The 14,312-nt window shown below is 50.2% G+C and overlaps 1 protein-coding gene across 1 annotated transcript; it reads left to right on the top strand.

Annotated features, from left to right (window-relative positions):
- The first annotated feature begins 11,326 nt into the window (after positions 1-11,326).
- On the top strand, positions 11,327-12,890 carry LOC121977259 (protein FAR1-RELATED SEQUENCE 5-like). The gene is made up of 3 exons (XM_042529848.1): positions 11,327-12,579; positions 12,679-12,746; positions 12,826-12,890. Exons 1-3 carry the CDS (start codon positions 11,327-11,329, stop codon positions 12,888-12,890), a joined length of 1,386 nt encoding a protein of 461 aa, XP_042385782.1.
- The last annotated feature ends 1,422 nt before the right edge of the window (positions 12,891-14,312 follow it).

Below are 14,312 nucleotides of genomic sequence, written 5' to 3'. Positions count from 1 at the left end.
CTTCGCTCGGCCCTTCATGTTGTCAATGAGGTGCACTGTATCAGATCAACCCTTAGGTCCGATCAACTAGGACGGAGGATCGGGTACATTAGTACTTAGCTCCAAATTCCATCTGCAAGTTGTGAAGGATAGTCGTTCAAGTGGTCCGATCGGCACTTCGCATCCGATCGACGTTGTGAGGCCCGCTCAGTCAACCTTGCCTAGTCAGCAATTCCTGGTCCACTTGACCTTACGACTTTGACCCACTTGTTAGAGGTCATCTTTATCACCGTCTATATATATTGATGCTGAAACACTAATCGAGTTTTTTACATCCGAGCAAGAGAAGAATTCTGCTTTTTTCTTTGACTATGAGACTGATTCAGATAATAGATTTAGTAGATGTTTTTGGGCTGATCATATATCCAGGCGGGCATATAGTGTATTTGGTGATGTAGTTGTATTTTGATCCTGTCCGAATCGTTGAACCAAAGGACGCTGGGCACGTGGCACGCTCCTAGTCGATGGAGTGAATCTCCGGCTGGTCAAACGAAGCTCCGGCGATCCTGCACAAGAGTCTAGCCGGGAAGGGGTTCCCGGCGACGACCCTCCGACGCTCAAGTCAGGTAAGTGGTGGAAAAAGTGGCTGCCAAGCTTGTATCATACGTACCTTTGGCGAAGTAATAGCCTCTTTATATAGGACGGAGAAGGAACTAATGCACGCCCACCGAGGTGCATACGTGTCAGCAACCCATACCCCGGTATGCACTTGTCAGAGAGCTTACTTGACACCATACTGCTACAATCCGAGCATGTTCTTCGATGGGACAGCAGGACCCCCCGTTGTCAGACTAGAAGTATGGCATAGCCATACGACTTGACGGCTGTCAGAAGATGTCCCGGTCTTTTACCCACCGCCTGACCGGGACGCCCGGCCTACTTGGCGGGCGAAGAACGTCGTCTGGACGGCCTTAATTCTTTGCGCCGGCCGGGCGGCACATCCTTCCGCTCGGTCATTATGCACTGCTTCATTTGAGCGTCGGAACCCTGGTCCCTACCAGGGTGCCTTTTACTATCAGATTTCCCTTTCTTCCGAGTCCGGTCGGCTCGTCCTTTTCCGGCGAGCCACTGGACCCTTTGACCTCCCCTCAGCGTTGACTCCTTCTTATGGGGTTCCGGATTTTTACCGCCGGATCACTTGCCTTCCTCTCGAGTCTAGTCGAAGGAGGCAAAGTCCGACTGACTGGACTGCCGATCTGCCCGGACAATGATCATTGCATTAGGCCGCTCGGCCAGGCATAAAGATGCTTATCCGTGCGGCGATATCTGTCCGTTCGGCGATACTTTGTCCATGCCTTGTCTTTTCTTGGAATCGACGTCCGTTGTTCTCCCATACTACCCGTCACGTGCTCTGCGCATGGTAAGGGGAGCTCATTAAATGCGGCTAGTAACCGGCTGACACGTGGCGATCGTGCATTTGTCAGAGTATGGCGGTTGCGTCACTTCCGATGGGACAGCCGCCGTTTGAAACGGACGATCAGATGACAACCTCGATAGCGACGACCTGGATCGGACGGTGGAGATCGCTCCCGGGCGGCGATATAAGGCCCTTGACTCCGTTTCCGCCGCATTTCGTCTTCTTCGTTTCCAGACTCCTGTCGTTCCTCCTTTCGCCGGCGACCTTGTGCTCAGGCTTTCCGACGATCACACGGCTTCTTCCGATCATCTCCCTCGCTTGTAAGACCCTTTTTCTCGCTCCAGACACATTCTTCTTTCTGTTAATCATCCTTTTCAGTCGGTTTTCCTCCATTGCTTGAACCCTCCTCTTCTATCCCGCATTCTGGCCTTTCGATCATGACCAGTACCTCGCAGTCAACCGGCGATACTCCGAGTCTTTGGTACTCGAACATGGAAAGTCGGTTTGACGAGGAAGACGCCTTGCGCCTCACTCGAGCATACGACCTACAAATCGACCACCAAATAGTGTTAGCCACACCTTCCGATCGGCCTCACGATCCTCCGCCCGGCACTGTTGTTTTCTTCCGGGACCAATTCCTGGCCGGACTACGTTTTCCACCTCACAAGTTTTTCTTAGAAGTTTGCAACTATTTCCGCATTCCGCTCGACCAGGTAGTTCCCAACTCTATTAGGTTGCTGAGCGGAGTGGTAGTTTTGTTCAAACTGAACGGCATTCCCTTAACCCCAAAAATCTTCCACTACTTCTACTATCCCAAGCAAGCCGAGTGGGGCACCTTTGTTTTCCAGTCTAGGATAGGCTTCGTCCATTTCGATAATATGCCGAGCTCCAACAAACATTGGAAGGAGCATTTTTTCTATATACGCTTTCCCGAGCGGCCCACTTTCCGCACCAAGTGGCAGACGGCTATGCCCGCGCAACCGGAGCTCGGCAAGTTTAGAGGCGACGCGGACTATCTCCATGCAGCCGAACAGCTAGTCGGTCAGCGCTATCATATTGACAAGATGCTCCTCCCGGGAGTAATGCATATATTCGGCTTGTCTTCTACTCCAGCCGATCTGCCTTGTAGCATGAGTAAGCTCCCCTATCTTCCCCTTTATTTTGTTCTAACTGATTTATTTTCTGCTTCTGCAGCTAAGGTCATGTGGCGTGCCAGAGCTACCGAGAAAGTCAAATTGAAGGCCGCTCGGATTGAGGCGGTGACGAGCAAGGAGGCAGCCGAACGGGGCCTTGCTTCGGCTGATCCGGCCGGCGAAGAAGGTGAGGGGACGCCAACGGTCCCTGAAGCCTCGGACGCCCCTGCCCCTCATGATGAGGCCGCGGGCAATATAGAACCTACGACCGAAGCTGAAGTGGAGGGTCGTTCGGCCGATGATGTGCCGCTACGCACTCGGAAACGGAGGCGACCGGAATCCGCACCTGCCTCTACACTTGATGAGCCACAACCTGAGCGGGGTGCAGATGCGCCGGTGCTGTCCGGAATAGTTTCCCTCGAGAGTACCCCGACCCCTCAGGATTCTCCGAGGGCCAGCTTGGAGGTGCCGCCGTCCAGCCCTTCAAGTACTCGGCGACGTATCAGGCGTTTAGGCGAGCTACCCTCCTCTTCTGCTGGTGGGCCGTCTCAGAGCGGGCCGAGCGGCCAAAATTGAGGCGTACATGGCTGCTGCTGATCGGCCGGTGTTTCCTGAGCAGATGATCACCCTGACGGGCCCTCTCGCACAAGCTTGGATAGATGCTCGGAGTCGGATAGCCAAGTTGACTCCCGGGCAGCTCGGCGACAGCAACCTTCAATCAGCCACCGGGGTATACCCCCTCCCCCCCTCTTCTCTCTCCTATTTGAAGTTTTTTAACCTGTCTACGTTTGCTAGCAGAACTGGGTGGAGCAGATCGCCATTAGCGATCGGTTGGCCGAACTGGAGGAGGAACTGAAGCAACAAAAAGCAGCGGGGGACACCAGGCAGTCAACGGCCGCTCTAGAGAAAGCCAAAAAATCGTTGGAAGCCGAACGGAAACGAGCTAATGATTTGGCGAGCAAGGTCGTTCGGCTTGAAACGATGATTAAACAACGAGACAAGGAGATCAAGACGGCGACCACTCGGAAGCAACAGGCCATCAACGATATGGACCACATGAAGGTGGAGATCCGGGGGCTGGAGCAACGCATCAAGGACCTGGATGCTCTGCTGGCCACCGAGAAGGAGAGCCGCTCGGCTGATCTCCAAAGATTCGATGGAGACTTGAAGGATCTCCAAGCTGCTAGCGACGCTGCCCATGCCGCGCTCAAAGAATATCAAGAGGGGGAGTCGGCCCGCTCGGACGAAGTGAGGAAGGCGTTCCTCCGCTCGGAAGACTTCGGAGAGAAGTTTACCGACAAGATATCCCTCACGTTCGAGGAGGCAATCAAGGCGGCGATGGGCTATCTGAAGACCAAAGGTCACCTGCCTGCCGATCTGTCCATCCCCCCCCGAGGATCTAGCGGGTGTGATGGACACCATCCCCGACGCTCTTTTTGATTTTGACGTGTGAGGAGAGCTTTTATAAACTTCTTTGTATTCCCGCCGTTCGGCCCTACTTATCGCTGTAGTGACCTTTTTTGACTTGCATAATAGATAATTTTCTGCTCCTCTCATCTTTTATGTTGGCCAGGCATTTTTTCCCCCATCGCGACTAAGTGTTCTTTAAAACTCTCCCGCTCGGCACCTTGCTATACCAGACAAGCGAATTGTCTTCAATGTATTTCATAATGCAACTGAGTAGCCGTTCGGCGCACGGACATCGCTCGTTCAGTTGCTCCCATTTTTAATTCCGATTAACCATCTTTTGCTTCGCGCCTCACCTCAGGGGTTTTTGCTGGATTTTCACAAGGCCTTCCGCTCAGGCATTTATAGACGCCGGCTCGTCTCTCGATATTTAACGTCGGAGCTCGACGGCGCGGATATTTATAGCCGGTCGGCGTGGCTCTCGATCTTTAACGACGGGGCTCGTCGTTTCGTCCGCTCGGATTACTTATAGACGTCGGCTCGTCTCTCGATATTTAACGTCGGAGCTCGACGGCGCGGATATTTATAGCCGGTCGGCGCGGCTCTCGATCTTTAACGACGGGGCTCGTCGATTCGTCCGCTCGGATTATTTATAGACGCCGGCTCGTCTCTCGATATTTAACGTCGGAGCTCGACGACGCGGATATTTATAGCCGGTCGGCACGGCTCTCGATCTTTAACGACGGGGCTCGTCGTTTCGTCCGCTCAGATTATTTATAGACGCCGGCTCGTCTCTCGATATTTAACGTCGGAGCTCGACGACGCGGATATTTATAGCCGGTTGGCGCGGCTCTCGATCTTTAACGACGAGGCTCGTCGATCGTCCTTCGGATTATTTAGACGCCGGCTCGTCTCGATATTTAACGTCGGCCGAGCTGGCGCGGATATTTATAGCGGTCGGCGCGGCTCTACGGTTTAACGTCTGGGCTTCCAGGCTAACTCCTTACCAGGTCGAGCGACCTTGGCCTTCACAACTTATCTCGTGCTTGAACAGGTTTTATGCCCGGCTGAACGGCACGGGTCATTTTGCTTGCGCATCTAAATGCATGCCCCTCCTGGCCAATCGGTTCAAGGGGCCTTCGCTATTCGGGCGCATGGCTCGGATAATCCATATGCCCCTTTCACCCAGCGTGGAGAACGTACTCCTGGCCGAACGGCTCAGGGTCTGCTTCGTCGAGCATTTTGGCTCGGATAATTTACCTCCGTCCGAACGGTACGGGGCCTTCGATTCTTGTTGACAATGCCTTATATTTGTTCTCTTGATTCTTCATTTCTGCATTTCCAGTATTCAGTCGAAAAAAAAGTACACAGGGTGATTTACAGTGATACACCTTTCACCCCGCCCGGTAAGGCTGGAGGTGGTTCGCGCTCCACGGTCTATCTAGCTGCCGACCGTCCTCGTCTTCCAAATAATACGCGCCCGAGCGGAGCTTTTCGATGATTTTGAAGGGACCTGCCCACGGAGCTTCAAGCTTGCCGACGTCGCCGACCGGCTTGACTTTCTTCCAGACAAGATCGCCGACCTGGAATGATCTAGGAATGACGCGCCGGTTGTAGTTTTGCTTCATCCGTGACGGTATGCCATCCGAACAGACGCCTTTGCCCTCTCCTCTTCTACCAAATCCAGCTCCATGTTCCTCCTTTGCGTTGTCATCATCGTAGCTCGATCCGGCGGACTCGGCGTCGACTTCAACGGAATGACGGCCTCACGCCGTATACCAAATGGAGCAGTGTGACTCTGTCCCTTCTTTTGGCGTCATTCGGATGGCCCACAAGACGTTCGGCACTTCATCCGCCAACCTCCTCCCAAATGGTCGAGCCGCGCGCAGAATCTGAAGAATTTCGTTGGCGACTTCACTGACCGTTGCTCTGAGGATAGGCCACGGACGTGAAATGTTGCTCAATGCAGTAGCTTTTGCACCAATCCTCTAACATCTTCCCTGTGAACTGCCGCCCGTTATCGGACACTAGTCGGCGAGGGATGCCGAATCGACAAATGATGTGTTGCCAGATGAATTTTTTAACCATTTGTTCAGTGATCTTTGCCAGCGGCTCGGCCTCCACCCACTTGGAGAAATAGTCTACCGCCACTAGTAAGAATTTCCTCTGCCCGGCCGCCATCGGAAATGGACCCACAATATCCATTCCCCATTGATCGAACGGACATGAGACGATTGATGCCTTCATCTCCTCTGCCGGTCGATGGGAGAAGTTGTGATACTTCTGGCACGAAAGGCAGGTAGCTACTGTCCGAGCGGCATTTGTTTGTAAAGTTGGCCAAAAGTATCCGGCCAAGAGGATCTTCTTGGCCAACGAGCGCCCGCCCGGATGACCCCCGCATGATCCTTGATGTACTTCCTGGAGGATGTAAGCTGAGTCCTCCGAGCTTACACATTTCAGCAAAGGGCGCGAGAAAGCTTTCTTGTAAAGCTGATCTCCGATGAGTGTAAACCGACCGGCTCTTCTTCTGAGGAGCCGGGCTGCATATTCATCGGATGGTGTGGTGCCCGAACGGAGGAATTCTATAATAGGCGTCCTCCAGTCACTTGGAAACGTGAGGCCTTGCATCCGGTCGACATGCGCCACCAGCAGTATTTTTTCAATTGATTGCTGAATGGCGACCGGCGTTATTGAGCTTGCGAGTTTGGCTAACTCATTGGCCGCCTGGTTCTCCGTTCGGGGAATCTTCTGAATAAGCACCTCTCGGAAAGTAGCTTTGAGTTTTTCAAAGGCCTCAGCGTAGAGTTTAAGCCGAACGCAGTTGATTTCAAAGGTGCCGAAAAGTTGCTGAGCGGCCAACTGTGAATCCGAATAAAGTGTCACCCGACCGGCTCCCACATGTTTGCTGCCTGCAATCCGGCTATAAGGGCCTCATACTCTGCTTCATTGTTAGTAGCTTTGTAATCTAGCCGGACGGATAGGTGCATCTTTTCTTCCTGAGGTGAGAGTAGTAATATTCCGATCCCACTTCCGAGCCGAGTGGAAGACCCATCCACATATATTATCCACATGGCTTCCGGCTCTGGCCTTTGCACTTCGGTCACAAAATCAGCCAAGGATTGCGCTTTGATCGCCGAGAGGGGCTGGTATTGGATATCGAATTCGCTCAACTCTATAGTCCATTTGATGAGTCGTCCGGATGCTTCTGGATTCAACAACACTCTTCCTAGCGGGCTGTTCGTCCGGACAATGATGGTGTGAGCCAAGAAATATGGTCGAAGGCGCCGAGCGGCTAGAACCAAAGCAAAGGCCAACTTCTCGAGCCCGGTGTAATGAGATTCAGCATCTTTTAAAATGTGGCTTAGAAAATACACCGGCTGCTCCTCGCTGCTGGACTTACATGCTCGGTTGAAGACAGATAAACATAAAGTGACTCACCCCCGATCGGCTTGCAGGTAAGGAATTAAGATACGTCTTCAATTCTTGAATGCTCGATCGCACTCCTCGTCAGTGAAATTTAGTGGCCTTGCAAAAAAGAAAGGGAGGCTCCGGTCGCAGCTTTGGAGATGAATCTGGACAATGCGGTTATCCGACCGGTCAACTTCCCTTGTATTTCTTGGAGGCGGCATGTCTTGTAGAGCTTTCACCTTGCTGGGATTTGCTTCGATTCCCCGCTCGGTCACTATGTACCCCAAGAAACGCCCTCCTTTTGCTCCGAACAGGCACTTCTGGGGATTTAGCTTGACTTCATATTTGCGAAGCGTTCGGAAGGTTTCTTCCATGTCCTTGAAGAGATCGGCCGCTCGGACGGATTTGATAAGAATGTCGTCCACATAGACTTCCAGATTACGCCCGATCTGCTCCCTGAACACTTTGTTCATCAAGCGTTGATAGGTGGCCCCGGCATTCTTCAATCCGAACGGCATCACATTATAGCAATATGTGCCGTCGGCCGTTACGAAGCTTACTTTTTCTTGATCTTCCCGGGCGAGCGGCACTTGATGATATCCTTGGTAGGCGTCAAGCATGCAAATTAATTCGCAGCCGGCCGTAGAGTCCACCAGCTGATCTATCCTGGGCAGGGGATAAAAATCTTTGGGGCATGCTTTGTTTAAGTCCCGAAAGTCGATGCAGACTCTCCACTTGCCGCCCGGCTTGGAGACCAATACTACGTTGGCCAGCCAGCTTGGGAACTGCACCTCGCGTATGTGGCCGGCCTCCAGAAGTTTCTCTACTTCCGCCCGGATGACGGCATTCTGCTCGGCACTGAAATCCCTTTTTCTCTGCTTCACTGGCCGAGCATCCGGCCGGACATGCAACTCATGCTGCGCTAGGTTCGGCGAAATTCCGGGCAACTCATGTGTCGACCAGACGAAGACATCATGATTTCGTTGGAGGCATTGGATCAGTTCCTCCTTCTGCTCCTCCTCCAGATCAGAGGCGATAAAAGTCGTGGCCTCCGATCGGGTCGGATGGATCTGAACCTCCTCCTTTTCATCATAAATTAAAGCAGGAGGTTTCTCAGTTATGGCATGTACCTCGATTCGGGGCGCCTTCCGAGCGGAATTAGCTTCTGCTCTGACCATTTCGATGTAACATCGCCGAGCTGCTAGCTGGTCTCCTCGTACTTCTCCCACTTTGTCCTCCACGGGGAACTTGATCTTCTGATGGAAGGTTGAGACGACCGCTCGGAATTCGCTGAGCGCCGGTCGTCCCAAAATGACGTTGTAGGATGAGGGAGAGTCGACCACCACGAAATTTATGGTCCTGGTCCTCCTGAGCGGCTCCTCTCCCAGCGAAGTAGCCAGCCGGATCTGTCCGACCGGCTGAACCTCGTTGCCCGTAAACCCATAGAGCGGGGTTGTCATGGGTAGCAGCTCGGCTCGATCAATTTGCAGCTGATCGAACGCCTTCTTGAATATGATGTTGATCGAGCTTCCTGTGTCAACGAATATGCGGTGAATAGTGTAATTTGCTATTACCGCTTTAATGAGCAGAGCGTCGTCGTGGGGCACGTCAACTCCTTCTAAGTCCCCGGGTCCGAAAGTGATTTCCGGTCCACTTGCCCGCTCCTGGCTGCAACCGACCGCGTGGATCTGGAGCTGCCGGACGCCCGCCTTTCTGGCTCGGTTGGAGTCTCCTCCGGTCGGCCCACCAGCAATAACGTTGATCTCGCCCCGGGAAGTATTGCTCCTGTTTTCCTCCTCCCGAGTGGAAGGTCGGGACCGTTCTCTAGACGCCCGACGATTCTCCTGTCTTGGGGATCGGTGCCGATCGGGCGTCTGGTGATGTTGCCTCTCGGTGCGGGTCCGGTCAGCTTCATGGGTCCTTTGTCTCCTGTCGATGGGAGGAGACCGTCGTTCGGCTTTCCTGGGAACGGGATTAGCCACGAAGGGAAGACTTCGACAATCCCTCGTGTTGTGCGTATCCGTCTGGTGGAAGGAGCAGAACATAGGGGTCCACCTCTTCTTTGGTTTGGGCCGAGCGGCAGCCACTTCTTGTACGTGCGATCTGGCGTGGGGGGATCGAATTGCTTCGGCCCTCGGTCCTCTGAGCGGCATGCTGTTTCCGTTCAGCATGAATAGGTGCCCGCTCGGTTGGAGCTTCCTTTTTCCGGGCGGCTTGCGCTTCTTCCACGTTTATGTATTCGTTGGCCCGATGTAGCATGTGATCATAATCTCGGGGCGGCTTTCGGATGAGCGACCGGAAGAAGTCCCCATCCACAAGGCCTTGCGTGAAGGCGTTCATCATCGTCTCCGATGTGGCCGTTGGGATGTCCATCGCCACTTGGTTGAATCGCTGGATGTAAGCTCGAAGCGATTCTCTTGGCTCTTGCTTGATGGCGAACAAGCTGACACTCGTCTTCTGATAACGCCGACTGCTAGCGAAGTGGTGGAGGAAGGCCGTTCGGAAGTCCTTGAAGCTCGTGATGGATCCGTCCGGCAGCCTCCGGAACCACCGTTGAGCCGATCCCGAGAGAGTGGTAAGAAAGACTCGGCACTTCACTCCATCGGTGTATTGATGGAGCGTGGCTGTGTTATCAAACTTACCCAGATGATCATCCGGGTCCGTTGTTCCATTGTACTCGCCGATCGTCGGAGGCACGTAGTGCTTGGGCAGAGGGTCTCGTAAAATAGCCTCCGAAAATTGGCGATTGATCCGCTCGGGGGATTCGTCCGCTCGGGGGGCTTTCCCCTTTCTGTCATCTCGTCTGGGCATTTCGTCTGAAGAAGATCCTCTATCTCTTCGAGCTGGTACAGCTTCAGGGGTGCGAAAATGCAGGAGTGGCTTGAGGTGCTTCCGCTCGGCCACCCAACGCAGATGTTGCTTGTTGCTCCGGCCGCTCGGCTTCTGCTTTCTGTTTTTGCTCCACAAGTTTGGCGGCCCTCATCTCGACCAGAGCGTCGAGTTCTTCCCTCGAAAGCGTCACCGTGTGTTGTCGTCCAGCCTCGTCCATTGTTCCGATCGGATGCAGGAGCGTTCCCACAGACGGCGCCAATTTGATCCTGTCCGAATCGTTGAACCAAAGGACGCTGGGCACGTGGCACGCTCCTAGTCGATGGAGTGAATCTCCAGCTGGTCAAACGAAGCTCCGGCGATCCTGCACAAGAGTCTAGCCGGGAAGGGGTTCCCGGCGACGACCCTCCGACGCTCAAGTCAGGTAAGTGGTGGAAAAAGTGGCTGCCAAGCTTGTATCATACGTACCTTTGGCGAAGTAATAGCCTCTTTATATAGGACGGAGAAGGAACTAATGCACGCCCACCGAGGTGCATACGTGTCAGCAACCCATACCCCGGTATGCACTTGTCAGAGAGCTTACCTGACACCATACTGCTACAGTCCGAGCATGTTCTTCGATGGGACAGCAGGACCCCCCGTTGTCAGACTAGAAGTATGGCATAGCCATACGACTTGACGGCTGTCAGAAGATGTCCCCGTCTTTTACCCACCGCCTGACCGGGACGCCCGGCCTGCCGGGCGGGCGAAGAACGTCGTCCGGACGGCCTTAATTCTTTGCGCCGGCCGGGCGGCACATCCTTCCGCTCGGTCATTATGCACTGCTTCATTTGAGCGTCGGAACCGTGGTCCCTACCAGGGTGCCTTTTACTATCAGATTTCCCTTTCTTCCAAGTCCGGTCGGCTCGTCCTTTTCCGACGAGCCACTGGACCCTTTGACCTCCCCTCAGCGTTGACTCCTTCTTATGGGGTTCCGGATTTTTACCGCCGGATCATATTTGATACAACATATAACACCAACAAATATGGCTTGATTTTGGCACCTTTTGTAGGAGTTAATCATCATCATCAGACAATTATATTTGGTTGCGGATTTCTAAGTGATGAGAAAACTGAATCTTTTGTTTGATTGCTTAAAAAGTTCATAGAAGCCATGCCTAAAGGTCCACCAAGTGTTATCATCACTGATCAGGACCCTGCTATGACAAAAGCAATTGCACAAGTGTTCCCTCAAACAGTGCATCGGTATTGTTTATGGCACATACTGAATAAATTTCCAAAAAAATTAAATCCTTTGACTTTTCAAAACCATTATCAAAGCTTAAAGAATGTCATTGCAAATTCTACAACACCTGATGATTTTGAAAAGTCATGGGAAGAAGCTATCAAGTCTGCTAACTTAGAGAATAATGATTGGTTATCGTTGATGTATGAATTACGACACAAATGGGTGCCAGTATATTTTAGACATTTATTTTGTGCTGGAATGTCAAGTAGTCAAATATCTGAAGACTCACATGCATTTTTCAAGAGATATGTCTCAAATAAGAACTCACTGATGTATTTTATCACCCGTTTTAATAGAGCACTGAGACATCAAAGACATAATGAGTTAGTTGCTGACCATATTGACATGAATGAGCATCCGAAAATTAAGACAAATTGGCCAATGGAAACTCAAATGGTTAAGTTGTACACAAAAAAGAAATGGCTGGAGTTTCAAAGTGAAATGAGCGAGAGTCATGGTTATTATGTGCAGCAAGTATTTACAGAAGTTCACTCAGTGGTTTACCATGTGATGAAATTTCAAAGTTCTTCTTCCTCCAAACCAAGGGTACTTATGCATGACAAGCAAAGAGATTACATATCATGTAGTTGCACAAAATTTGATTTTGAGGGCATTCCATGCAGACATATGCTAGCTTTTTTCCGTATCAACCAAGTGTTTCATTTGCCTGATACATATATACTCAAACGATGGACACGAGATGCAAAAATTAGAGCAATATATGCTTTGGGGGAGCAAAATTACATTAATGATCCAGATCCAGAAAGGTGTTTGATGTCTAGACACTCAAGGTTATCTTATAAAGCTTCAATATTAAATGATGATGCATCTTTGACTAATGAGGGGACAACCTTTTTGGATGAACAATTTGATTCTATCTACAATAAAATTCAAGAGATGAATATTAGTAGAACATGCAATGATAGAAGTCAAAAGAAGAAATCTGTGGATGAGGGCTTTGGTATTATTGATCCTTCTTCAGTCAGAACAAAGGGATGTGGGAAGAGATTGAAATCATCAAAGGAGAAATCAACCTCAAATTCCAGGCTATGTCGTGGATGCGGACATCGAGGAGTGTCACATGACAAGCGCAATTGTCCAACTTTGCAACAAGGGGGGTATGTGTCAATTAATGATGCATTTTTATTGTAATTTTACTTGCAAACATAAATTTATTTCATTACATTTTGTAAATATGACAATGTATTAATTATTAGATCGACTGAAGATACTAATCATAACATTGTTGACGACATGTATGAACCAGATTTGACTTCTATATCAGGTACTATTAAAATTTTAATATATTAAATTATAGTGATTCATTGAGAAAATGAAGTTAATAATTGCATTTATTGTTGCAGGTTCTAACAACATGCATTGGTATTCATCTATTTCCTTTATTTGTATGTTTGATTTAGTGCACTAGATGGTTGCTGCTACTGCTGATGATTTCACTCAACAGCATGAAGATTATCTAATTTCAAGATATACTTTGATTCATGGATGATTTATGAGCTATTGGTTGCTTTTCCAGGTGACCACTGGTGGCGGGCCTCTTGAGGAGGATCAGATTCATTGCATTATGGCTGCATTTGAAGCAAAGGTATGATTAAAATCTTTCACAGGATATTATTTGACTTATGGTTTTCCACATATACTAAGCCTAGGGATATTGAGGTTTTAATATGAATTCTCATGTCAACCATTGGATATTGAGGTTTTATGTACAAGATATTCTAGTTTCCACGTACTTGAGTATTTAAGGATCTTCCATTTATATATTCTTGAGTTTTGTCATAGGACTATAATTTTTTTTTTTTTTTTTTGCAGAAATCACAGCCGACTTTGACAATACTGCCTCTGAGTTCGTGGTCAGCACACATAAACTACTGGAAGGACCTCCATGTCATATTTTGAGAGCAATGTTTATGTTGGTGATTTTCATTGTCATGGATCCTGATTTCTCATGAATACGTTGGACTTAAAATTTCAAGTTACAGAGTGTGAAAAATGTTATATGAAACTATTTGAATACGTTGGATCCTGATTTCATTGTCTGAAACTATTTGTAGCTTTTTTTCCCTTTCTGAATGAGTTGGTAGGTAGTGATGTTATCTGAAACTGATGACATTTTCTGGATCCTGATTTCATTGTCTGAAATTATTTGAAACTTTTTTCCCTTTCTGAATGAGTTGGTAGGCAGTGATGTTATCTGAAACTGATGACATTTTCTGGATCCTGATTTCATTGTTGACATTGGATCGGTCTGTTGACCGATCCAGCGATACTCTGGTTGTCTGGATCGGTCGGCAGACCGATCCAGTGATACATGACTCACCTGATCGGTCTCGTGACCGATCAGTGACCACACAGAAAGTCTCTGTGGGTTATCTGATCGGTCTGGGGACAGATCAGTAACCACACAGAGTTATCTGATCGGTCTACAGACCGATCAGAAAGAAGCGATCAGAAAGACACTGGGCTCAAAGCGATAGGGGATCGGTCTGTGGACCGATCCACCCATAGTCTGATCGGTCCACAGACCGATCAGGAGTGGATTAGTCCTGATCGGTCCACCCATAGTCTGATCGGTCCACCCATAGTCTGATCGGTCTGTGGACCGATCAGACTCTTCCCAGACCGATCAGGAGTGGATCGGTCACAGACCGATCAGACTCTTCCCAGACCGATCAGGAGTGGATCGGTCCAGAGTTGTGGACCGATCAAACTCTTCCCAGACCGATCAGGAGTGGATCGGTCCAGAGAGTGAATTAATCCTGATCGGTCCGGGGTGTGATCTACCGAAAGATCAAGGGAGGCAAGATGAGGGCTTGTGCAGGATCTCGTG

The sequence above is a fragment of the Zingiber officinale genome, chromosome 4B (genome assembly GCF_018446385.1).
Source record: "Zingiber officinale cultivar Zhangliang chromosome 4B, Zo_v1.1, whole genome shotgun sequence".
Lineage (NCBI taxonomy): Eukaryota > Viridiplantae > Streptophyta > Magnoliopsida > Zingiberales > Zingiberaceae > Zingiber > Zingiber officinale.
This window is presented reverse-complemented; position numbering and strand designations above follow the sequence as displayed.